This window comes from Herpailurus yagouaroundi, unplaced genomic scaffold (assembly GCF_014898765.1).
Source record: "Herpailurus yagouaroundi ecotype Mexico unplaced genomic scaffold, PumYag 100, whole genome shotgun sequence".
Classification (NCBI taxonomy): domain Eukaryota; kingdom Metazoa; phylum Chordata; class Mammalia; order Carnivora; family Felidae; genus Herpailurus; species Herpailurus yagouaroundi.
The window spans coordinates 21,601,101-21,627,566 of record NW_024412391.1 but is presented as its reverse complement, the minus strand read 5'-3'; the positions used below and the strand labels follow the sequence as shown (position 1 = coordinate 21,627,566).

At 37.9% G+C, this 26,466-nt stretch overlaps 1 protein-coding gene across 1 annotated transcript; it reads left to right on the top strand.

Moving 5' to 3' along the window:
* The first annotated feature begins 6,027 nt into the window (after nucleotides 1-6,027).
* Nucleotides 6,028-14,471, top strand: LOC121028401 (hyaluronidase-4-like). Its single transcript, XM_040472080.1, has 4 exons — nucleotides 6,028-6,195; nucleotides 6,893-7,844; nucleotides 11,918-12,007; nucleotides 13,940-14,471. The coding sequence occupies exons 2-4, from the start codon at nucleotides 6,924-6,926 to the stop codon at nucleotides 14,384-14,386; spliced, it is 1,458 nt and encodes a 485-aa protein (XP_040328014.1). The 5' UTR covers nucleotides 6,028-6,195; nucleotides 6,893-6,923; the 3' UTR covers nucleotides 14,387-14,471.
* The last annotated feature ends 11,995 nt before the right edge of the window (nucleotides 14,472-26,466 follow it).

Here is a 26,466-nt window from a genome sequence, read left to right as displayed (position 1 = left end):
ATAAATGTTTCACATGTGAAATAATACAGAAAAATGCCAATGCTCCGATCTCTCATGTAGATGATCAACACTTCACACTGATTGCCCTCTCCAGTTTTTACCTGTGGCTTCCTAGAGGAAGGGACAAGATTCTCATATAATCAGCACTCTGCACTCCTTCTGTTCAAGGTCATCTGCTTTTACTTTATGACTTATTGTCAGTTTGCTCAAGGTTTTTTGCCCCTGCTCTTTTCTGTGTGGCCAGCAGTCTACTCCAGACCACTAAATACTGTTCCTTTTATCTCTGCCCAGGTAGCTGAGAAGCTTGCCTGAATTCAGGAGAATTGTAGGTCCTACAGCGGGAGGAAACAGTGCTTCCTGAATACAGGAGAATTGTAGGTCCTACAGCGGGAGGAAACAGTGCTTCCTCTTACCTCACAGCTCTTGTATCCAGAACATGCAGGCTCCTGAAGGCAGGAGTCAATGAGAGCCCGGGATCACACAATGACTTTGGATGCACCTATGGAAAGGGGCAAGAGTAGAGAAATCTTAAGTCCATTTATTTGGGTCTCCTATAATATATTTTAGCGAAGATAAATGACTTTCCTTCATAGCAGTCTTGCACAAGTTTTGAATCTTCTCTTTAATTAGGTTTTCTAGCTGTTTCTTGCTGGTGAATAGAAATACCTCTGACTTATATATTAATCTTATATCCAGCTACCTGATAAGCTCTATTTTTTCAATAATTTATATACCCTTTTGCGTTTTCTGTATAAGCAATAATGTCTGAGTGTGGCGGTTTCACTTTCTCCTTTCCAATTATTAGGTCTGTAAAAGCAGGGGAGTAAATGGAATTGCACTGTTGTAAGGTTATTACATTTGTGAAGCGGGGAATGTAAAATGTCAAGTGGAAAGTGATAATTGAAAAATGGGAAACAAACTGTTGGGTATAAAATGTAAAGTGTGAATAGCGACAATATCGATAGTAAATAGACACTGATGAGGTAAGTGATCCTAATGTTAGTCTTAGAACAAACTGAGAGACTAAGAGAAAAATTACCAGGTGTACTCACAACTGCAAAGAAAAGACCGCCCCCTCCCCCCCCTTCCCGAAACCAGCCAGCGCGTGCCCGGTTGTGGTCTGACCTAAAGGCGGGAACCAATCAAGTTCTGCTGAGTGTTCAAATTTAAATGTCAACCAATAACAGCTCTGTAACCTCGAAAAATCCCTAACATGTTTGTGCCTGTCTATAAAAGAAGCTGTAAGATCCTCGCTAGGGGCCTCTTAGTGTCACCGGCAAGGAGTGCGCAGAGGACCGGGTTTGAACCTGCAATAAACGACCCTTGCTGCTTGCTTTGACTCTGGACTCTGGTGGTTTGTTTTTGGGGGGGGTCTCTCGAATCGGGGCATATCAAAACATTAGCAATATAATAAAAAGAAATACAGTTAAGAAGCCAGTAGATGAAATGGAACGACAAAAAATATTAAAGAAACCCAAAAGAAGGCAAGAAAGTCATAACAGATAAAAAAGATAAGATATAAAAGGAAAGCAAGTAGCAATATCAGAGGTTTAAATCAACTATATTGATAATTACATTTTGTGCAAATGGGCTAAACGATGAGGTTTTGGGGTGATAATGGGGTTTGTGGGGTCTGGAGCCTGATGACCGAGAAAGAATTCTCGAAGACGTCTTTGGTGCAAAAGGGTGATTTTATTGAAGCACAGGGACAGGATCTGTGGGCAGAAAGAGCTGTCCTGGGACCATGAGGAGAGACTGGTTATATACTACGGGGTTGGGGGAGGAAAAGTTCAGAAGTTTCCAGTGAGATTTTAATATGCTAAGGAAGATTCCCAAGGTACTGGAGGCCTAGCTATTGTCAAGCTAAGGTTGTTTTTCCCCTAGCAAAGCATTAGCATTAAGACTGCAGGGAGTTCCTGGAGAAACGTTTTACTCTGCCAGCCTCAAGTATTTGTCAATGGGCCGCAAGTTCTAAGGAGATTTAATTCTAACGTTTCCTCCTGCCTTTGTTTCCCACCTCATTATGGAGGGGTGGTCGAAACAGGTCCTGCAGACAGATCTCTATCAGTTAAAGGTTTGTTTCCCCCCTTTTCCTTTGTTCTTGGGCAGCCAGGAGTGCCTGAGGAATATCAACACATCTCCCACCTGGGGGTGGGGGCGTTTGCGGCCTGTCAGCTTGCCTCAGGCTCCCTCCTCACTAAACACACCAGTTAAAAGGCAGATGTTGTCAGACTGGGTTAAAACAAGTCTCAACTGCATGCTGCCTGCAGGAGAAACGTTTAATTAAATTAATTAATTAATTTGAGAGAGCGGCACACACCGGCCCCCCCCCCCCCCCCCAGCGCAAGCAGGAGCGTGCGCCAGAGCAGGAGAGGGCAGAGGGTGAGGAGAAAATCTTAAGCAGGCTCCACACTCAGCACAGAGCCAGATGCGCGGCTCCATCACGACCATGACATCATGACCTGAGCTGAAATCCAGACTTAGATGCTGAACTGACTGAGTCACCCAGACACCCCCAGGAGAAACCTTTTAAGTAAAAAGACGCAGAAAGGCTGGAAGTAAGAGGAAGGGAGAAGATATAGTACTTTGAGAACAGTAAGCAGAAGAAAGCTGGACTAGCCATATTAATATGAAACTAGGCTTCCTGACAAAGAGTATTAAAAAAGATAAAGAGGGTTGTTATATAAAAAGAACAAAAACCGGGAAGACTCAGCCCCAATCCAAAATATGCACCCACCTATGATGTTATGATTTATAATAAGAAATATGTGTTTGATCTTCATCCTGTTTTTGTTACAGAGCTCCTAAAACCCTTGCAATTTCTTGGGGTGCCTGGGTGGCTCAGCAGGTTAAGGGTCCCACAACTGACAGAGAGGAGCCGGCTGGTATCCTTTCTCTTCCTCTCAGCCCCTCCCCCACTCCAGCTGGTGTACTCTCTCTCAAAAAATAAATAAGTAAAACCCTTGAAGTCCCCCCCCCACCCCCAGAGGGATAAAGGTGTCTCTTGTTATGTCAATGAGGTGACCTCAGACGCACCTCTGGAAAGGGGCTGGTGACCTGGGAACCAGCCACTGTGCTCAGAGGGCTGGACCTTTCCACCCAGCGTTTTTTAGAGACCAGTTCTCAAGGCTTCAGTTTGGTTTAAAAGCCTCAGCCAAGTGCTCCTTGTGTTTAAGAAATGGGAAGGGACAAAGTTGGTCCAGCTATTCCATAGGCACTCCTTTAGTTGGTGGTCCTATGGCTGTTCTATATGTACCTCTGCCCCTGAACATTTTGGTGGGAGAATAATATTAGTGTGGTTCTAAAGTGGCTCTAAAGCTGTGGTGGCCTACAGGCCAAGCAAACCAAAATCTAACGCCTCAAGATAACAAAATTGAGACCTAAAGACAAACACATTACAGCCAGCTAGACCTTTAAGCTATAGCCAATCAATAATTGCCTTGCTCTGGGGCTCCTGGGTAGCTCAGTCCATTAAACATCCGACTTTGGCTCAGGTTATGATCTCAAGGTCTGTGAGTTCCAGCCTCACATCGGGCTCTGTGCTGACAGCTCAGAGCCTGGAGCCTGCTTCATGATTCCATGTCTCCCTCTCTCTTTGCATCCCCCCCCCCCCCCGCATGCTCTGGCTCGCGCTCTCTCTCTCTCTCTCTCTCTCTCAAAAATAAATAAACATTAAAAAAAATAATTGTCTCGCTTTGCTTTCACCTTTTCCCTATAAAAGTCTCTACCAGAGCTCCTGTCAGTAGACTTCTCCCTAAGCACTTCTGGCTTGGTGCTGCCCCATTCAAATTGGCTTTTGCTCAAATAAACTCAAACTATTTAATATGCCTCACTTTACCTCTTAACAGTTCATATAATTTCTTTTCCCCAAATTTAAAGTCTATATGATAAAAAGCAATTTCCCTACTTATTTCTGGAAAAATTATAAAACCTCATAAGCTTTTTAGAGAATTTTTGTTATTTCCTTTTCTTTGGGTACAGATATTTAAATAATTTGAAATTGACCTAGCTTGTTGTTTTATTCAAAATTGGAAATACAGGTGAATTTGAGCAAAACACTCTAGTGAGTCTAATCTGATTTAATCATCCTCTTTCTTTTTTGGAAAACTATTACTATTTCTCTGAGAAAATAAAAACCATAAATAACCTGCAGGTAAAACAAAAGCAAAAACACAAAACCAATTTGAATGCCTTCAACAGGGCTCCAATTATCAGACAAACAAGACCCTGGCTTGAGAGAAAATTTCATCTTTGCTTGGAATCCCCCACAACATATTTTAAGAGGCTCTATAGTATAGCTATAAAACCTTGTTGTTTTTAAGTTTTTAGTTCATTTATTTATTTACCTATTTATCTATCTATTTATTTAAAGTAATCTCTACACTCAACGTGGGGCTCAAACTCACAACCTGGAGATCAAGAGTCACATACTCTTCCAACTAAGCCAGCCAGGCGCCCCTAAACTTGTTGAAGTTGTAAACCCCAAAGAGATTTTTTTACTGGATCCTAATAATGCATTGTCATAATAAAGAGTGACTGGTGATTTTATCGTATGTTAAAAAAACCACAAGATTTTCTGTCATTGAGTGCAAAGAATGAAATTCCCAATCACACATGAATTTGGACTTTACACACACACACACACACACACACACACACACACACACACACACACCTATATTTAGAACCATCTTAATAAGTTTACATTTCAGTGGAAGAAAATGTATAACAAAAGCATGATAAAACCACATCTTTCTCACCTTTGACGCAGTTCTTGGCAGAATTGAAAAAGAGGCTCACAGAACTCTGAATGCTATTGGCAAATGATGCCCTGTCCCCCTAATACTTCTCACTGCAAAAATCTAAGATACCAATGACAAGTAGGTTACCATTAAAACGGATTATTTACTTCCCTTTAGGAGTCTATCAGAACTCACTCCACCACGCCTTTGATGCATAAAACCCCAACTCCCAGGTTATTTTTCACTTGTACTTTTCTCTCTGTACCTTCACATAGAGCCAAATTCACATCACTCCCTGAACCTGGCCAACTTGTCCGTTATGTCCCTTGTCACCTAAAATCTGTAATCAAGAAAATCCCCTAGATCATAAAATGATCCGAGCAGCCTCGGATCCGAGCTATCCTCCACCTAGTCCAGACCTTAACCCACGGCTTTTATAGAGTGAGGGGCATGCTGGTGAGATCAAAAGGTAATTATCTAAAGTGGCACCACCTGTGCATGATAGGCATTCTACTGATTCTCTAACGAGGAGCCTTCTGTGCACCATTTAAGGGGAGATCAGAGCAAGTCTTCCCACATTCCAGTCAGGGCTTACATTAGCATCCATGGGGCCTGGAACACGTAGCCCCAAGGGAGGTCATTGCATAGGCATGAACAAGATGGCGGGCCAAAGATGGAGTCTGTGTTGTCAGCGCTCCTACAAATTCAATGAACAAAAGCCAAAGTGTGTGTATGCATGTGTGTGTATGTATGTATGTATGCATAAATAAATAAATAAATAAATAAATAAATTTAGGTCAGATTTATGTTCTGAATGATAAAAATGGGTAGAAAATGGAATAAAATCTCAGTAAGCATTACGAAGAAACAATTATATTTAAAAATTCACACTGTTTAATAATGTGTAATTTTGTTACTGTAGTAGAAGTTCATTATAAAATGCATACTAGGGTCCAAGATAATGCCAAAGTCTTTATAATCTTAGGGTGCGATTTTATGAGTTAACACATGATTTTGGTTGGTAACATTTCTTGCGTTTAATATATTAAATAAAGACAGCAAGAACTACACAAGAAGTAACATATGACTCTCAAAAAGATACTGAGTTTAATTACATCAGAGAAAAATTTGTGATTCCTTTATATAAAAATATGTACATGATAAAATAATTTGGATATATAACTTCAAGTCTGCTGCTTGCAGAATGAGATCTCATTGGCTGGAATGCATCATTTATTAGGCAGTCCTTGTATTCTGGGAAGATTCTTTGGCAGTTTTTGGTCAACTGACTATTTAGAAGGGGTTTAGAGAGCCAGGTTTCATTTGAGATTTAACTGGTGAAAATACAGCCCAATTTCTTCAAGAGAAAACCATGAAGTTAAAGAACTAATAGGTTTTTAGGCTTCTTTATATACCTGAGAGAAGATAGCACCGAATCCATAATCAACAGCAGGTAAATGCCATGTATGTTTTCTATTTTAGCCTATGCTAATTCCAAAGGTGATTGCTATCTTTTACAAATAGACAAAATGAAGCAAAACCAATGGATAAACAAACGGACAAACACATCTTTGAGGCCAGTGCATTTCCAATAGCAAGCAAGGTATTGCTTACTGGTGGTATCATTTGTTATTTCTTTTATTCTAGTTAATATTTGTTAAAATATCAACATTTGTTAATTTTCAACAGGGCATGTCCTTGGTCACTTTGCCAGTAATCAATAAGGAGATAGGGCAATCCATTCCTAGCTCCCCTTACAACCAAAGTTATGTCTGTACAGGATGGTGTAGATCAATGTAGTCAGAATAATAAGAAATTAAAGCCAGAACATCTAGCATGTACAGTTGGCATAGCTGAGAATATGTGTGAAAACTTTTACTTTAGTTTTTATTCACTGGATTTTGTTTTCATGTTTTCAGTGTTTTTTTTTTTTAAAGCCTCATTTTTCTTCCCTTGGTTCAAATGAAACTATAAATTAATCCTAGAGAGCAATAAACCTTATAAGTCTCAAAAAGAAATTGTTCTACCATTTAAAGAACAGCTCGAACACCATTGTGAGTTTACTTCATTTGCTACTCCCTGTGTAGTGTAAAACTAAAGGGACATTTGACTCCATTGTGTCTGACTGTTTTCCTCTTCTTGTTTTTAAGGAGACTGCTGTAATGGTGAAAACTACAAGCCATGTATAACCTGTGGATGGCATGGTCGGGAGTGCTGTTGCCCTTGATCAAGTTCACTCATTCAGTCCTCAAACCAGTACTGCCCCCAGTGATCAAGAACCAACCTTTCAACATGTTCTGGGCTGCCCCCACGATGCAGTGTCAACATTTCTTCAACGTGGATTTGAATCTCCCATTATTTAATATTATAGCAAATCCTGTAGAGACTCAGAGGGGGTCGACAATTGCCATATTTTATCCAAATGAATTAGGGTATTATCCTTATTTCTCTCAAGATGGAAAATCCTTTAATGGAGGGATACCACAGAATATGAGTCTTTCTAAACACCTCAGGAAGACAGCTGATGACATTGCAAAAGTTGTCTCTTGGTGGAGATCAGAAGGTCTTGTTGTCATTGACTGGGAAAGCTGGAAACCCCAATGGGATAGAAATTGGGGCAAGAGAATAATATATAAAAACCACTCCTTAGCCTTCACTAGAAACCACCATCCTGATTGGTCAGAAATGAAAGTGAAAACAATTGCCCAACAGGAATTCGAAAGTGCTGGAAGGAGTTTTATGAACACCACTCTCACATTGGCTTTAGAAATGAGACCAAAGTGTTTATGGGGCTTTTATCTCTACCCAGACTGCTACAATTATGATTATAGGACAAACCCACAGATCTACACAGGTAAATGCCCAAATGATGAAATTTCCCGCAATGACCAACTCCAGTGGCTATGGGAAAAAAGTACAGCACTTTATACGTCAATATATTTGGATAAAATATTGAAGTCAAGTTTAAATGCTTTGAAATTTGTTCATTATCGAGTTAGGGAAGCCATAAGGATCGCTGAGATGGCTAGACATGACTATATTTTGCCAGTTTTTATTTTTTCCAGACCATTTTATTTGCATAGTCTTGAAGCTTTGTCACAGGTAAGAGAAAGTAGTCACTCACCTAGAAAATGGAAATTTGGTACAATGAGTATACAAAATCTGTGAAAAAAATGTTTTAGGGTAATTATTTACCCTTAATAATAGAACACTATTTTATTATTAAAGGTACATATTTCTTCAAATGTCAATCCAGTTCTGAAACAATATCACTGACAATTAGATGTTTACTTAGTTTTTATGTGTGTATGTATGTATGTATTTTCAAATGTTTATTTATTTTTGAGGGAGGCAGGGGGCAGGGAGAGGGAGGCAGGGGGCAGAGAGAGGATCCAAAGAAGGCTCTATGCTGATAGCAGAGAGCTGATGTGGGGCTCAGGCTCACTAACTGTGAGATCATGATCTGAAGTCTGACACTTAACCAACTGAGCTACCCAGGTGCCCCATGATGTTTACCTAGTTTTTTGGATGATGACTGTTATCAGCTTAGCATTTTCAGGGTTTTCCTGTAGAATAGTTGTCAAGCTTGAGTTAAATGATATAACAGATTAATTTTAACCCTGGAGCAATTTCAGAATCAGCTTTTTAATATAAAAGAGTAGCACCAATTTTGCAAATCTAAAAGGTACAGAATAAAGCTTGGGTAAAGTATTAATCAATTATAGTTTTTGTTTATTTCATTTTTATGTTTTAATTAAGTTCACCGAAAATAACATAGATTCTATTAATTTTATATTTAAGAGACTACAATGTGATATAGTGGCTAATATCAAGGCATTAAAAGTGGTTTATGCAAACAGACATTGCCTTAGAAATAACACAAAGTAGGAAGAACAAAGAGGTGGGAATGAGCTTGTTTGGAAGATAATGAGTTTGCAGACACTTGGAAGTGTTCAAGCTTTAGCTAGATTGTCATTTAGATAGGACATTATTGTAGGGATTCAATCACTGGGTAGATGACTAGATAAGAAAACCCTTAAATCTCCATCCATACCTGTGGCTCACATTTCTGTGATTCCAGTGCCCAACACAGACGCAGGGCCATTGGACAGACAATACACAGCTCATCTTATTAGACCACTTATGTTTGAGATGAGGGCATTTAAAAGCAGTATCAATTATTCCTCAAATATTTTAGAATAAAATCTATTGACCCAAATGCTATTGATTAGACTTGACATTTATATCGTTGAGGATTACTCAGTAATGGGTTGTTTATTCAATATGCTTAGGAGGAAAAGAGTATTAGCGTCTTGACAAAAAGTTGGGAGATTTCAGAGTTATCTAATCCACCTCTGACCCAAACATGGATTCTTTCTTATCTGGCCTCTGCTTCAACACTTTTTGATGGGCTCTCCCTATTCCAGAAGAAAAATTGCCATTTTGGGACGATGTTAATTCCCAAAAAGTTCTTGAGTATGTGGAGTCTACTCTGTCCCTGGATAATTCACACCATTAAGTCTAATTCTACCTTCTGGTGTAACCTAGAATAAATCAAATCCTTCTTTGAAAAGTCAGTTCTTCAGGTATTTGAAGACATCAGTCATACCTAGCAGTCTTCTTGATAAGATATTCCTCAAGTAACAGATCTTTCGAATCATGTCACTTTCTCAAATCCTTTTGGGAAAAGACTAGGTTACATTTGTTCATTCCAAAATTATTTATTGAGTGACTACAATGTGTCAGACATGATATGTTATTAATAATAATAACAGTAGAAACTGATAATAGTCCATACAGTGAGATAGTTTCTCTTGATAGAAAATGAGAGAATGAGATGAACCACATTTTAATAAAAGTCTTTTTCATAACTGCCCCATTTTTGTACTATTAGACATCTGCCATAAATTATGGCTACGTATCATCTCTGAGCTCTACTTTGGAAATCAATAGACCACATACTCGACTCATCAAAAGCTATAGAGGGGGGGCAGATGGGGAGAGAGAGAGAATCTTTTTTTTTTTTTTTTATTTTTTTTTCAACGTTTATTTATTTTTGGGACAGAGAGAGACAGAGCATGAACGGGGGAGGGGCAGAGAGAGAGGGAGACACAGAATGGGAAACAGGTTCCAGGCTCTGAGCCATCAGCCCAGAGCCCGACGCGGGGCTCGAACTCACGGACCGCGAGATTGTGACCTGGCTGAAGTCGGACGCTTAACCGACTGCGCCACCCAGGCGCCCCGAGAGAGAGAGAATCTTAAGCAGGGCTCTATCCCACCACCCTGGGATTGTGATCTGAGCCAAAATCAAGAGTTGGACACTCAACCGACTGAGTCACACAGGTCCCCTTATATTGAAGCATTTTAATCCTAGCCTGTTGCCTTCACATATCAAAAAATGAGATGGGTCTTTCTTACCTATTGTCTACAGAACATAACTTTTCAATGAAATAATTTAAAATATCAGCTTTGCTTGATATATTCTTTCAGAGGTGTCTCAATTTAAGTGAGCGACTTGATTTATATTTAAGGAATGTGATATTAGTATAATAGTGCATTATAATAGAAGGATGATTTCCTTTCTATTGGTATTACCTAGATAAATTGCAGACCACAAGCACTAGTGTTACTGGAGGTTTTCCGTAATGCAGGGAAGTTTTGCTGTGGCGTGGTCATCTTCTCAACCTTGTTTTTGAATACTGTGTCTTTGCACTGGATCTCTGGCTCTCCACACCTCAGAGGGAAGGGAAGAATGCAGGTTCCTTCATCTATCATCTCTCTGTTTCATCCTCCTTTATTTCCCGTTCCTTTGCTCTTGGTCTATAAACATGAACATAACCTCCTCCGTTTCTTGTCTTGGTGAATTATAATCTACTTAGTCACCCAGCTTGAGAGTCAAGCTCCTTTGTCTTTTCATTATCTAATAGGTATCCATCCAAATCACTCTTCAGCCTGCCCCTCTGCTTTGCAAGGACCGACATGGCCTTTGTTGAGACCCTCATCATTTCTCATTGAGCAGTGTCCATCATCTCCTAATGGATGCCCCTTGCTATCTTCTTGGCTTCCCCTTCCAATACATGTGTTATGTGACAGCCGAAAGCATCTATCAAAGTTGCAAATTGGTGGCTCTCCAGTACTAAAACTTTTTTTGTAGTCAAGTCCTAATAATTCAAAATAGCCTAAAAGACTTTGTATTTAGATCCTATTTATATACAAAGATTCAGATGCCTTCCCTTCTTCCCCAGTCCCCTGTGCTTTACCACAGGAGTTATAGCAGTTCTCTAGGTGGACTATGTTTCTTTTCTACATGTGAACCTCTGCCCTTATTCTTCTACTGTACACCAAATTCTGCTCTCTCTAATCTATCTTATGAATTTGTACTCATTTCAAAAGACATATCTGAAATCTCACCTCCTGAAGAAAGCTTTTCCAGACTCTTCTATGTAGCATTAAGCAGTACCTCTAATCTATATGTCTAATGGGCCAATATAGAACTTAATTTGTTATACTATACTTACTTGATTTTTTTTTATCACAGCAAACTTTGTTCTTTTTTTTAAAAAAAAAATTTTTTTTTTTCAACGTTTATTTATTTTTGGGACAGAGAGAGACAGAGCATGAACGGGGGAGGGGCAGAGAGAGAGGGAGACACAGAATGGGAAACAGGCTCCAGGCTCTGAGCCATCAGCCCAGAGCCTGACGCGGGGCTCGAACTCCCGGACCGCGAGATCGTGACCTGGCTGAAGTCTGACGCTTAACCGACTGCGCCACCCAGGCGCCCCTGTTCTTTTTTTTTTTAAACATTATTATTGTTCAGTGGTTAGAGGTAGTATAACATCAGAGTTGAGAGTTCCAGCAAATTATAATTAGTTGTCTTTATGTCTGTCTCAACCATCACACTAAAGTGCTTCCTTGAGGACAGGAACTAGAATCCGTTCCATTTTTACCTTCTCAGTGTCTAGTATATTGTCTGGAACATCATAAATATTTATCAAATAAAAGAAAGTCACCAAGGCAGAATTGCCTTTTCTAATAATTCTCTACAGTGCTTTGTTTCAGAAACAAGGATAACATTATCAATGTGTTTTTTACCACAATTGATGAGTTAAGTCTTGTCACTGAAATGTCAATGACTAAGTTTGGCAGAAACTACTTGTGATACTTCTCTTTTTTAGGAAGACTTAGTACATACAATTGGCGAGAGTGCCGCATTGGGAGCGGCAGGAATAATACTGTGGGGAGGATACGAATACTCTGATTCAAAGGTAAGCAGTGATTTTTCTCCGTCAGCATCTTGAACATTTTCTAGATATTGTTTTTGTTTTAATTTTTCACATTAGAGCCGAATGGTTATTTGCTCAGATGACTCTAATGAAGTTCAAAGAGTATGGGGACGAACATTGTTTGAACACCTACTCTGTAGCAGCCACCGTGGTAAGTCGTAGTGTGGAAAGAGCATACGTTTTTGAATCAGACAGCCCTAAAGGAGAATTCTATTTTTACATTCTAGAAGTATAATCTTAGGCAAGTTAATTCACCTCTCTGAGTCTCAGTTTCTCCATCTTAAAAAGAAAAAAAAAAGAGGGGCACCTGGGCGGCTCAGTCGGTTGGGCGTCCGACTTTAGCTCAGGTCATGATCTCACGACTGGTGGATTCGAGCCCCACATGGGGCTCTGTGCTGACAGCTCAGAGCCTGGAGCCTGCTTTGGATTCTGTGTCTCCCTGTCTGTCTGCTCCTCCCCTGCTCACACTCTGTCTCTCTCTCTCTCTCAAAAATAAATAAACATTAAAAAAAAAGATACTGAAATAAAGCCTACTCTGCAGGGATCAGTAGATGCAATGATATAATCTATATGTGAGAAAGATATAAATAATAAATTTAAAAAATAAGTATTTTTCATCCATACTAAAGAGGATAGATTTTTCTAAAAATGGTATTTTATTGCCTGATTATCCATGATAGAAACGCTTGTGGGAGGAAAAATATATGTATTATATTAACAGTCTGCTCTTGTTAGTAATGCATACACAAAATAACTATTATTTTTCACAACCGACTTTTCGCATGGTCTATTGTTCGCCTGTCACATTGCCTAAGTGAAAATTCTGAACCATAGCTTTTCCTCACTTCCAGGTATTAACAGTCTCGTTTTTGCTTATTAAAAACATCTAGTCTCCAACATATAAAAGCCAAACATCATTTGGGATGGAATGAGTTATGACAATGGGGCTGTTAAGAGCAGGAGGCGTGAAGTTGGGTCGTTTGGGGTCCAGGGCTCATGTTTTGTCACTTACTAGCCATGTGAACTTGAGCAAGTCATCGACTTTACAATTTCTTTATCTGTAAAATGGGGGAAATAATAGTATATGTCTCACACGGTACGTGCCAAGTACATGTTTGCTATTATTATGTGGGTAAACATTTCCTGCACCTCCTCCCCACACGGCAAGCTTAGGTCTTAGGTATGGGGAAGAGAAGTATGGGGCAAGTTCTTTGTTCATTTGCTTTAAAGATGGGTGTGGGAGACTGGGTCAGAAAGGAGACAAAGTGGGCAATGTAATTTTTATTGATTTGGGGCATTTATGATGATTTTTGTCTTTTGAAGTTCTTCCCAAACAACTGCCACATAGGTACTGGCTCTTTCTTGCATAAGGGGTCGCTGGTGTTTGGTTAGAGACACCCTCCCGCCTTGCACACAACTTGCACCCCCAGGGCTCTGCTCCTCAGGCATTGGAAAGTGGAGGCTGGCATATGCTCAGATGGGGAAGGCCGCCAGAGTCGCAGTCTGGGAAGAGGATCAGGAGATCAGATTGGAATGTGTTAAGTTTGAGATGCTTGTGAGACATGCAGGTGGAGACGTCACATCAGTAGGTGGCTATGCAATTGGTTCAGGGATAAAGCCTGGGAGATACACATCTGGAGTTCTATTTAAAGCAAGGAGATGGGGTGAATGCTTCCAGCGAGGGTATAGCTATATGCAGTCTTAGCAAAGTCTGACCTACAATGTTTCTGCATATTAAGTATCAGTGTTGAAGATATTTCACAATTAAAGTTAAACTTAAAATAACCATACCATATTAATGCTGATGATCTTCCTCCTCAGCCTTACCAAATACAAAACTCCAAGTATTAATACCACCTGTATAAAAGAACCACATTTCAAGAGTGATCTAAATGCATCTCTGTTTTATTACAGAAGGCCTGCTTAACCGTGCAAAAGTCTATCCAAGGGCCATTGGGCCATTATGCAGTTAATGTGACATCTGCAGCCAAATTCTGCAGTCAAAGCCTATGTAACAATAATGGAAGGTGTGTCCGAAAAGCACCTGAGTCCTCCGCCTATCTGCATATGCCTGAAAGCAGCGCTAAGAAATACATCCTAAATAAGAGTTTCAGATTCGTCGTTTCTTCAGCCGATAAACTGAAGACAGTAAAGGTCATGAAGAACGGGTTTGTGTGTCACTGTTATTATGGCTGGCATGGGGAATCCTGCCGGCAACACTCTTCAGATCTCTTGAGAGAGAAGAATAAGGCTCCTATGACTAACTTTAAATTTTCAGTGTTTCTCAGCATGACCTTATTTATCATTCTGTTGAATTTTGTTACCCCCTATTGCAATGCCAATTTTTCCTTGAAATACTGAAGAGTAGAAAATGCCGCTTTTTTCCTTTAATCTACTTCTAAATATTTATTGGCTTTAAAGTAAAAAAAAATTATTTTTTAAGTGATCATTGGTTCCATTCCTGGATAGAGTGATTGTTTATTGGGTGCTTAGTTCATGCTGGGCACTTGTGATAAGGAAGTGAACACACAAAAGTCCCTGACCTTGGGGAGCTTAGATTCTTGTAAGAAATTGAACAATAAATAAATACGTATATATCAAATGGTGATAAGTGCTATGGAAAAGAGTAAAGCAAGTTGAATGGATTAGGGGGTGTCAGGGGCAATAAGCCCCTTGATGAGATGGCCTGAAGGCAGAAGAAGGAGTTGGCAAATACATCTGAGAAGGCAACCTTGGAATGCGGAATAAGAAAGAGTAAAGACAAAAACCTTTCAGGGCACTTTGGTGGCTCAGTCAGTTAAGCGTCTGACTTTGGTTTAGGTCAAGATCTCACGCCCCGTTGGGCTCTCTGCTGTCAACACAGAGCCCGCTTGGGATCCTTTGTCTCTCTCTCTCTCCCTGCCCCTTCCCTGCTTGAGTGCTCTCTCTTCCCTCAAAAATAAATAAACATTAAAACAACAACAACAACAACAACAACAACAAAACCTGTAAATGGGAGCAGATCTGGAGTGTTTCAGGACATCAGGAAGGCCAGTGTGACTGATGCAGGAAGAAAAGCAAACGGAATGGAGAGACAGGTCATTAACTTTATTTGAACTAAGAGTCTGAGCGAAGGTACTTCCTTTTTTTTTTTTTATTAATAATTAATGAGAAACTTCTGGAGGAAAGCCAGTCAAATAAGATATAATATCTACATTAAAAAAAATAAATACACACTTAAATTGGATAGAAATAAGAGTATCTATTAGGATTAGATCGATATTGCTACAATGTTATTGAGAACTCCAATAATGTATAACCAATTGGAAAATTAGTAGTAAGGTCATATGGGATATGGAACAGACAATAACATGGGAGCTAAAGAAGCAACCATTATGTTCTAGCTTTTGTGTTCCATGGATTGGGAATTTCTAAAAAATTCAAGTGAACCCAGGATACTAAGTCATAGGGCAAAAGGGAATCTATACTGAATGCTGTAGGGTTCAATTTTATGAGAAATATCACTAGGGCTCTTAGTAATTGATTTGGCAATCATCCTTATCAGAAGGTAAGCCCTGTTAGATTCCCATAAAATGGAATTCATATAGGAAATTCTTTGATTTGCTATTTGTTAGTTTAGTAAAGTATACTGTATCTAAGCAATTCATTTCCCTTCAGTTCTCAATGCATGGTAAGTCATTTGAAAAATTCATGTGGTCGGGGTGTCTGGGTGGTTCAGTTGGCTAAGTGTCCAGCTCTTGGTTTAGGCTCAGGTCATGATCTCACAGTTCTTGAGATCAAGCCCCACGTCGGGCTCTATGCTCACAGTGCAGATTCTCTCTCTCCCTCTCTCTCTGCCCCTCCCCTGCTTGTGCTCACTCTCTCTCTCTCAAAACAAATAAATGTTCAAAAAAATTTTTTTTGAAAAAAGAAAAATTTATGTGGTTACTTGGGCTGACCTCGTTACAATCCAGACCAATTTCTTTCATAAACAAAATGGATTATAGTATCCCAAGTACTATTTCCCTTAGCTTAGAGAAAATATTTTTCTGTCTGACGCTTTCCAAATATTGCACTTTCACATGCACTTCATCTTGGTGTACATAAAGAGTGTGGATGGATAGATCACACTCAGATTCAGACTTCACTTTTTTGTTTGTGCATTTACTCATTCATTCATTTTCAGGAGAAGTAAAAGTTAAAGAGGCAGTGAAATAGAGTAAGTTAAATTTAGGGCTATTTGCTAAATTCCTCTATTTTGTTGGTATCCTGCTGCACCAAGGTTGACATTACAGTAATTGAATTCTTGTGCCTGAACAAGAAATGATTTTTACAACTATTCAAGTTGGCACTAAGCCCTGATAAGGAAAAGGAATGGCTCTTATCCTTTAGTGATACGTTTTTCATCTTTATGATATCAGGGTTTTGATAGGCAATGAATTCCATTAAAGAAGGAAAAGGCATACATTAATAAATATCACCATTTGAAAATGAAGAAAATAAGATACGGAGAGAATGAGAGGTATAGCCAATTTTACCCACTAACCAGTGACTGCTTCAAGTATAGGACACACATCACTGGTCTCTATTGTTTAAATTTGCAGTGCCTCCAAAATAATAGGGCGTAAGAAGAAGAATTAAGGTAGATGAGATAAAAAGGGAAAACATATAGAAAATACCTGGAAGAAAATAGGAAACATCCCAATCCTATAACCCACAGATAATCATTTTATTCTTAATAAAAAACATTACACTTTATGTCACTTAAATTTAATAGCAAAAGAAACTAAAACTCAAGAAACTACCACATTTCTAATAGCTGATTCTTCAAAACTTTATTTTGTAAAAAAAAAAAAAATCTGCACAAGTTAAAACAGATTAGGAAAAACATTTAATTTTGTTGTAATTTATTTTGGCTTGCATAATTTGGGTTTTCCAGACTATAACACTTTGTCAACTGTCTCATAAAAATGGGAAGTCATCAATTATGTCTGGTCCAAAGACAAATAGGCACACCTCTATTTTTCTTCTTCTTCTTTTTTTTTTTTAATTTAAATTCAAGTTAGTTGACATCCAGTGTTGTCTTGGCTTCAGGAGTAGAACCCAATGATTCATCTATTACATAAGACACCCCGTGCTCTTCCTGAAAAGTGCCCTAGTAAATGTCCATCACCCATTTAACCCATCCCCCCCTCCCACTTCCCCTCCAGCAGACTTCAGATTGTTCTCCATATTTAAGAAAGAGTCTCTTATGCTTAAATACAGAGAACAAACTGAGGGTCCCTGCCAGGGTGTTGGTTAGGGGGGATGGGCTAAATGGGTGAGGGGCATTAAAGAGGGCACTTGTTGGGATGAGCACTGGGTGTTATATGTAAGCGGTGAATCACTAGATTCTATTCTTGAAATCATGATTACACTATATGTTAACTAACTTGGATTTAAATTAAAAAAAATAATTTAAAAAGAGTTTCTTTTTGGTTTGCTTCCCTCTCTGTTTTTATCTTATTTTTCCTTCCCTTCTCCTATGCTCATCTGTTGAGTTTCTCAAATTCCAAATATGAGTGAAATCAAATGATATCTGTCTTTCTCTGACTGACTTATTTCACTTAGCATAATACCCTCTATTTCTATCCACGTTGTTGCAAATGACAGCATTTCATTCTTTTTTATCACCGAATGGTATTCCATTGTGTGTGTGTGTGTGTGTGTGTGTTGTGTGTGTGTGTACCTATCTATCTATCTATATCTTATCTTCTTTATCCATTCATCAGTATTCCATTGTGTGTGTGTGTGTGTGTGTGTGTGTGTGTGTGTATCCCTTATCTTCTTTATCCATTCATCGGTCGATGGACATTGGGCCCTTTCCATAATTTGGCTATTGTTGATAGTACCGCTATAAACATTGGGGTGCCTGTGCCCCTTGAATCAGCACTTTTGTATCCTTGGGATAAATTCCTAGTAATGCAATTGCTGGGTCGTAAGGTAGTTCTATTTTAAATTTTTTGATCACCTCCATACTGTTTTCCAGAGTATCTGCACAGAGTATCAGCGTTTGCATTCCCACAAACACTGAGAAGAGGGTTCTCCCTTTTCTGCATCCTTGCCAGCATCTGTTGTTTCCTGAGCTATTAATTTTAGCCATTCTGATGGGTGTGAGGTGGTATCTCATTGTGGTTTTTGATTTGTATTTCCCTGATGATGAGTGATGTTGAGCATCTTTTCATGTGCCTGTTAGCAATCTGGATGTCTTCTTCGGAAAAGTGTCTGTTCATATCTTCTGCCCATTTCTTCACTGGATTATTTGTTTTTTGGGGTGTTGAGTTTGGTAAATTCTTCATCTGATATGTCATTTGCAAATATCTTTTTCCATTCCATCGGTTGCCTTTTAGTTTTGTTGTTTCCTTTGCTGTGTGGAAGCTCTTTATCATGATGAGATTCCAATAGCTCATTTTTCTTTTTATTTCCCTTGCCCCTAGAGACATGTCAAATAAGAAGTTGCTGCAGCCTAGGTTGAAGATATTGCTGCCCATTTACTACTGTAGGATTTTGATGGGTTCTTGTCTCACATTTAGGTCTTAATTTTTTTTTTATATTTATTTATTTCTGAGACAGAGACAGAGCATGAGCAGGGGAAGGACAGAGAGAGAGGGAGACACAGAATTAGAAGCAGGCTCCAGGCTCTGAGCTGTCAGCACAGAGCCCGACGCGGGGCTCGAACTCACAAACCATGAGATCATGACCTGAGCTGAAGTCGGTCGCTCAACTGACTGAGCCACCCAGGTGCCCCATCTATTTTTCTTATAAAAGATCAAAACTTAAACTCTATTCCTGTGCTATAATGCTCTAAGAGACATTAATAAAGGATGCATCTGTGAGCAAAACAGCGTATAAATTCTATAAATCACATGAGTAAATGAAATATGTTTTCCAAGATGGTTAGTAGTCACTGTTAGAAACCCTGAAAGTGACCATCCCTCTACTGAAATGCCTAAACAATGACCCTTTGTCTGATTAGAGCAGTGTTATATCTTACCTCCTAGTAATTGTTAAAAAATCACAGTACCTTTTATTTGGGCACAATTTTTTGATCAGACACTTGTTTTTCCCCCACTTTCTTAATTGTTTCACCTCACAATCAGAAGCAGAATGTCATAATTATACTGGGTCTTAATAAATTTTTGTCATTATCTTTATTTAACAAAAATTTTTTTTAATATTTATTGAGACAGAGAGAGACAGAGCATGAACGGGGGAGACTCAGAGAGAGGGAGACACAGAACCTGAAACAGGCTCCAGGCTCTGAGCTGTCAGCACAAGAGCCCGATGCGGGGCTCAAACTCACGGACCGCGAGATCATGACCTGAGCCGGTCGGCCGCTTAACCGATTGAGCCACCCAGGTGCCCCATTATCTTTATTTTAAATTGGGTATATTTTTTATTTTTAGCTTTCTCTTTTAGAGTTTCACCTTCAGCTCAGGATAATTTTCTTTCATTATTTTTCAGTGGCTTCCTTTCTTCCATACTCTTCTATCCACTTATGAAATTACTATTAGATGGATCTTAGTTCTAGATCTGTACTCAATGTTGTTTTCCTTTCGTGTATTCTAAGTCTTTGTCTTTTTTCTTTGTATTATAGATTCACTCACCTTTTCTTCTAGAATACTAGTTTAATCTTCATCATATTTTGACACTCAAATTTTTAATTCCAAAAAACTCTTTTTTGTGTGTCTGTAATGAAATTGCTCCTTTTTCATAGCAGCCTTGTTTTGGTTTGCGTATTTGGTAGCTTCCTGGATTTCTCTGAGAATGTCAATTAGATTAAAAAAAAATTTTTTTTAATGTTTATTTTTGAAGGAGAGAGAGAGACAAAGTGTAAGTGGGGGAGGGGCAGAGAGAGAGGGAAACACAGAATACGAAGCAGGCTCCAGGCTCTGAGCTATCAGCACAGAGCCCAATGCGGGGCTCGAACTCACAAACCAGGAGATCATGACCTGAGCTGAAGTCGGACGCTCAACAAACTGAGCCACCCAGGCGCCCCAATTAGAGTTTTTTAAATTGTTGCTCTTCTTATACACTTTATTCTGTTCTCTTTTCTTAAGATCAATTGTTCCTTTTATTAATTTCATATTGTTCATGTGTAGCAAATGTTTGGTGGTCTTTGATCATCTATTTATATTCATGAAGGACCAGAGCAACTGGAAGACTGTCATAGGGATTTCCCCTCTCCGTGTGTGTTTGGACATATTTACTCAACATGGTTCTTAGGTTGAATGGGAGGGTGGACTGTATGCAGACAGTTAAAGGGGCTAAGGCATGTTGACAAGTCAGATGCCATCTGGAGCATGTGAAAAGAAAACAGGCAGGTTGGTAGGACCCTCACAATGATCAAAGTAAGGAGAAACTTAACATGAAAGAGGAATGTAATTCTTCTTGGGTTGAGCAGCCTTTCCTTTTTTTTATCCCCTCCATGCCCACTGCAGAGACCAGTTCAACTCTGCTTTTGTATTTGGTCCAATTGCCAAACTCTGAAACCTTCCTAGGAAGATCTTTCTTTGATTTTAAATGTCCTGGGGTCAAGGGGTGCCTGGCTAGTTCCTTTGGAAGAGCATGCGACTCTTGATCTCAAGATTGTGAGTTCAAGCCCCACACTGGGTGTAGAGATCACTCAAACAAACCTAAAAAAATAAAGGCTACATAGTCTGGGAAGTTGAGTGGCCTCACCAGTTCTGCTATACTGGAAGAAATATTTTATTGATTGCTCTGATAATTAGTCCTCAACATGCTTCTTTTTTTGGATCTGTTGTCACTGTACTTAGGGTTTCTCTCGCCAATGGAAGGAACAGCTCATACCTCTGCAATAACTTTCTACGATTTTTTTTCTTTTAATTTAAATTTCTGATTCAATTCAATCTGTTTTCAGCCTTTGGGTCATGTCACCACTTCTTGTTTTCAGCTTTATGTGATATTTTTTCTTTCTTTATTATTATTATTATTATTTTAATGTTTATTTAATTTTGAGAGAGAGAGAGCAGGAGTAGGGGAGGGGCAGAGAGAGAGGGAGACACAGAATCCGAGGCAGGCTCTAGGCTCCGAGCTGTCAGCACAGATCCCAATGTGGGGCTTGAACTCACAAACTGTGAGATCATGACGTGAGCTAAAGTCAGACGCTTAACTGACTGAGCCATATAATATATATGCCCCATATATTTTTTTTCTAAGGACGTATGCTGAAAATGATGCAGTAAATATATGTGCTTAGTGCATCATCTTGAACCATTTGTTCTAGTAAATTCATGTTATATTTACTCAGGACGATAGTTAATGACTTACCAAGAGTTAATTATTCCATTATGATCAAAGACAGCCCATTAGAATCTATTTTTTAAATAATATACATTGTAGTACACAAAGCACTTGATCTCCTATTTTCTCTTTAATCTGGAAATCTTTAAGTATAGTTTTCTTTACCTCTCTATTTTCCAACTAAAGTTTCAATCAAAGGTTCTTTCCTTCCTTCTTAAGTCAGTGAATTTAAGTTGGGTATTTTCAGAAAGCAATGGTAATTTATACCAATATGCTTTTAAGACAGTCTGAGTTTGGTTATAAAGAGATTTAATGCAACCTTCCAGTTTAACTTGGAGGACTGAGTCACCCCTGTAATGACATGTTTCTCTGAGCCACCACAGGCATCCTTTGCCACTCAACCTCTGCTTGGCATCAGGTGACTAAAGGGCCAGCAGCAAACAAAAGCAAAGGTAAAATATACTTTTTGTTCTGTTGGAAAAAATTTAAGGACTGTTTTTAAAAATATGCTTTCTTAGGGGACTTAGAAGAAAACTAATTTTGTTTTATTTCTTGGAAAACCCCAATTTCTTTTCTGGCCTAACTTTATTTACTTTTCAAATATTGTACCTTTCAAAATGTGAGCTTGCTTTTATGAACCTAACACTGTACAAAATACATTTGTCACTGACAGTTATAAGTTAAATTTCAGATAGTTTTTTATTATACATTTGTTTTTGAAAATGATTGTCATGTTAATGACTATTCAAGGCTTGCTTCATTTCTCCTCTACATGCATAATTTCTTTGAAAAGCACCTTTTTGCAATGTTGGGTCATCAGAACCTAATACTTAACTCACAATAACATCAGAATGTGTTCCTCAGAGTAGATTAGAAAACTAACTGTAAATAAGGCACAGGAATGTATGGCTTTATGACTGAGCTACAATTTTAATATTTTTTATAACTGATAGCTGTGAAGGATTCCTCAAGCTAACTTTATACACCTAAATGGTTTTATTTAGACTATAAGAGCATTTCTTTATTGGATAAAGATTTTATTTTATTTTATTTTTAAAGATTTAATTTTTGCATAGTTTTTAGTGAAGGATCTTTTTAAAGATCTGTTCCATTGTTACCGTATCTACACTGATGGGCAGTATTAGAGAACTTATTTGGAAAAAGAATTCAGTTTTAAGGAAATATATGACATTTAAAAGGGTTCAGAAAATGGATTTTTTCATATAAATAGGTTTTTTCTTTCCAAATACTGATAAAGAGAATGAAAACTTAGAGATGATAATCAAAAGATATTTCCAATAAGGAAATCTCTTAGTAATTGGGCAAAGGATACACACATAGATAGATAGATTGAGATTTTCCAGAAAAGAAAGAACAAGTACCAAAACAATATAAGAAAGATAAATCATAAACCATTTAATGTAGACAGAGAAAGCTTTAAAGTCAAGAAATTTCCTAATGATGAAGAAAAAAATTGTCTACTTCACTGGCTACATATATCAAAGGTAAGATAAAAGATTTGAAGAATTATGAGCTGAATAACATAGTGTAATAAAATTTGGTATCTCTAACCTCTTTGCCAGTTCCTGAACCTAGATACTGATGTTGATTTATTTCAGCCTAGTTTGTAAATCAGAATCCAGTTTGATGATGGAGGGAAGATATCATGTTGAAGTGTTCACAGATTTTTAACATTTAAGTGGAGTCATGAGAAAAGAGTTGAAAAGATGCTAAATGGAAAAAGTTAAAAAAAAACTTTAGAAAATAACAAGTTATAAAAAATTCATGTGCAGAGATTCAGAGTTCATATTCTTTACGATTTTTTGAGAGCTATGATACCTACCATATTTTCTTAGCAATAAACTTTGAACCTGGTTCTTTCTCGGAAAAAGCTTCATCAAGTTCAGTAAAGTTATACTTACATCATCATCTATAATTACTTGTTTGTTGAACTGTTAGTCTCCTTAGGGTAGCACATTCCTTGAATTTTTCAACATATAATAGAAGTGTAGATGCTGCGAATTTCTGACAGGAACAGTTTCCAGTTGTCTTTTTTTTCACAGAATGAAGTCTTTTAAGTGAGCACAGGCCCAGTGCCCATAATTGGTCCAAATAAATGAGTTCCATGTTCCCTCTTATCAAGAATATTTGAAAACAACACATCTCACTCTTCAAGGAGCTCTATTTCTTAGACCTATTACACTGGGTGGCTCGAGAATTGGTTGGGATTGCTCTACCTCTGTCATAGGCATTCCAGAACAACCTCACTTGATCCTTGGTCCAACCTAGAACCTGCAATTGGAACATTTCTGAATTTCCTCATTGTAACAGGAGACCCTTTCAAGGTTACATTTGGACATTAAAATCTATTTCCAAACATTTTCAAGTTATATGGTTTGCAAAATTAGATAGCAATTGATGGCCTTCATTAAATAAACTTATTTTTAAAAAATTAAAATCTTTGTATGAAAAAGTATCGATGCCATATTTATCGTTAACTACCATTAATGCAGAAACTCAACTTTCTTTACCAATATCCAAATGTAACACAGTTCTCATATCATGTGAATGGATAAGCAAAGTAGAGGACACATTCTCTAATGATCTGTTTAAAATGCATGCAAATTATTGATTAGTTAGATACTGTATTTGGTGTTTCAACAGTTTGTTATTATTTTTTTAGGAAACAAAGCATAATCCATTTGGTTGCACAATAATTACTACATACTATCTGCTACTTAAACCTGATGGAGATTAGCCTAACTGGCACAGTCCATTGCAACATCAAGAGTTTCATCATCATCCAGCAGGTGTATCTGTAGTGAAAGCCTAGTGCCTTAGAAGAAGATAGGAGATAGCTACATAGCTGATCATACAAGATCCAAACCTAAAGAGTAAAGAAAAATACACGCAAACATGATTTCACAAGCTCTTGCTTCCCTCATGTGCCACGATCTTTTTAGATAGCTTAATTTTGATGAGTTTGACAGTTTGTGTTCAGGTTTACCAAAGGTTGATGGAGATGTTTCAGGTAGGAAACATTAGTTGCCATGCCAGTGGGCACTACAAACTCAGGTGTGATTCAGTTGAGTACCAGGAGATCAGACCACAGTGGTGAGAAGTCCAGAGAGCAATTCAATTCAGAGAGATCTTGGGCAGAAAATCTGTCCTGTGTGATAATGTCAGCAAGAGGGTTACAGAGTTGCAGAGAGACATGTGGGGAGGGGTGGTGGGCAAGATTCCATCCCATATTCATAAATTTTAAAGATTAGAATTTAAGTTCATAATTTTAATTTTCAACAGCCAACACTTTATGTAGCTCATAAGCAGAAAACAGACATCTATACTGTGTTCGGATTTATAATATACAATCATTATTCATCATCATCATCCCCCCCAAAAGACAGTATTGTGACACATTGGAAAGACTAATTGAAACAACAATAGTAAAAACTGAATATGACAGACAGTGAAACTTGTTCTAGTGTGTTGATAATGGTAACTAGCCCTGGAGTCTAAGATTTTGAGCTCTGCTTCATACTGGCTTCTGTTATACGACCTCTGAAATGTCCTTATTTTGTGTTGTAAAATAGCCCAAAAGGATAGTTGGAAAAAATTTTGTAAAAGCAGTAAGATTTAAGAAAGTATTTATTAGAGAGAAGTGTGAAGAAGAATAAAAAGGAATAAAAATAATGCCAGGAACATTTGAAGAATTAGAAAAAAACTGTCAGAATTTAAGCTTTGTCAGAAAGGTATAACTGGATAAAATACAATGGAATTAAAGTGCTTAAGAAATCCAAGGAAAAGTGATCTGAAGTTGAATAGGTAAAATCTGCCCTCCTGAGTTATTTATAATTAGGTTGGATAATTTTCCAAAACTACAACATAGTCAGGGAAAGAAGAACCAAATTATCGTTTTCATATTCAGTCCCTCCAAGTACTTTTATGGTTGCGACTGGAGTTTTGCACTGTTTACAATCAGAGAAGTCCTATTTCTCTATAGCATCTTTTTCCACTTGTAAGAAATAATGTACTCATATTGTGCACAGCATTTTGTGGTGCGTAATACTAGTAATCAATTTCTTCAAGCCTATCTTCTGTGTTCTACTGAACATCTACTAAACGATTAACCACCATTCTTCTTTGCCATAGATAATTAACCAAGCTATAATTAGCTCTTAATACCAACATGTCAGTATACAGTGGTAACTTAAAGTGTTGGCTGATGGTGTTTACTTCAACTACAAATAAAGGGGGGAGGGGACTTTCTTTTTTCCTAAAAAGGGCTTTTCTTGCCAAATTTCAGAAAAGCATACCTTTTCTCAAATAACTTGATAAAAAAATGACCTATGTAATAAATCCAACTCAGATGTTAACTTTTCAGGAAGCCATGCCTGATTCCCTATAATCAGAATCAGTTTATATCTTTTTTTTTTGTTTGTTTCAAGAGAACTCTATTATTTTTTGATTCAAATAATGGTTTTGAATAACTCTTCATCAACATAGGACAAAAATCTCAGAAGTTGCCACTCAAAGAAATTCCATCCACTTTTTTTCCCTCAGCCACCAGCTCTCCTTTCTGGAGACAAGCAACATAATTAGTCCTTGAGTGTCCCTCCAGATATATTTCTTAGTACTCAAACTATATACATATACATGAACAAATAAATATAAATACAAATATAAGTATATCCCTTTCTCAGAAAAATAACGGCAGTATTCTATACACATCTTATTTCTTAAAAATATTAAATATATGTATGAATATGTATATAAAACAAATATATACCTTAAAGAATAATTATGGTATCTGGTGAATATCCATGTCAATATGTAGAAACAACCTCATTCTTTGTATAGTTGCATAATATTCCATTGGGTAGAAGTCCACAGTTTCACAACTTCTGAATAATGGACATTCGATTCCAAACTTGATGATTATGGGCAATGCTGCAATGAATAACATGGAAGCAGAATTTCTAGGTAAAAAGTTTTGTGCATTTGTAATTCAGATAGAAATTTCCAGTTTTCCGTTTCCTTTGGGAATGCCCCATGGTCATTTACTCTTTCCTCATTACAAACAATTTGGAGTCTGTGCCTGCACATTTTACCTTGCTCAGATTTTTACCTTGTTAAAATATGTATGCTATGCAGAGAGA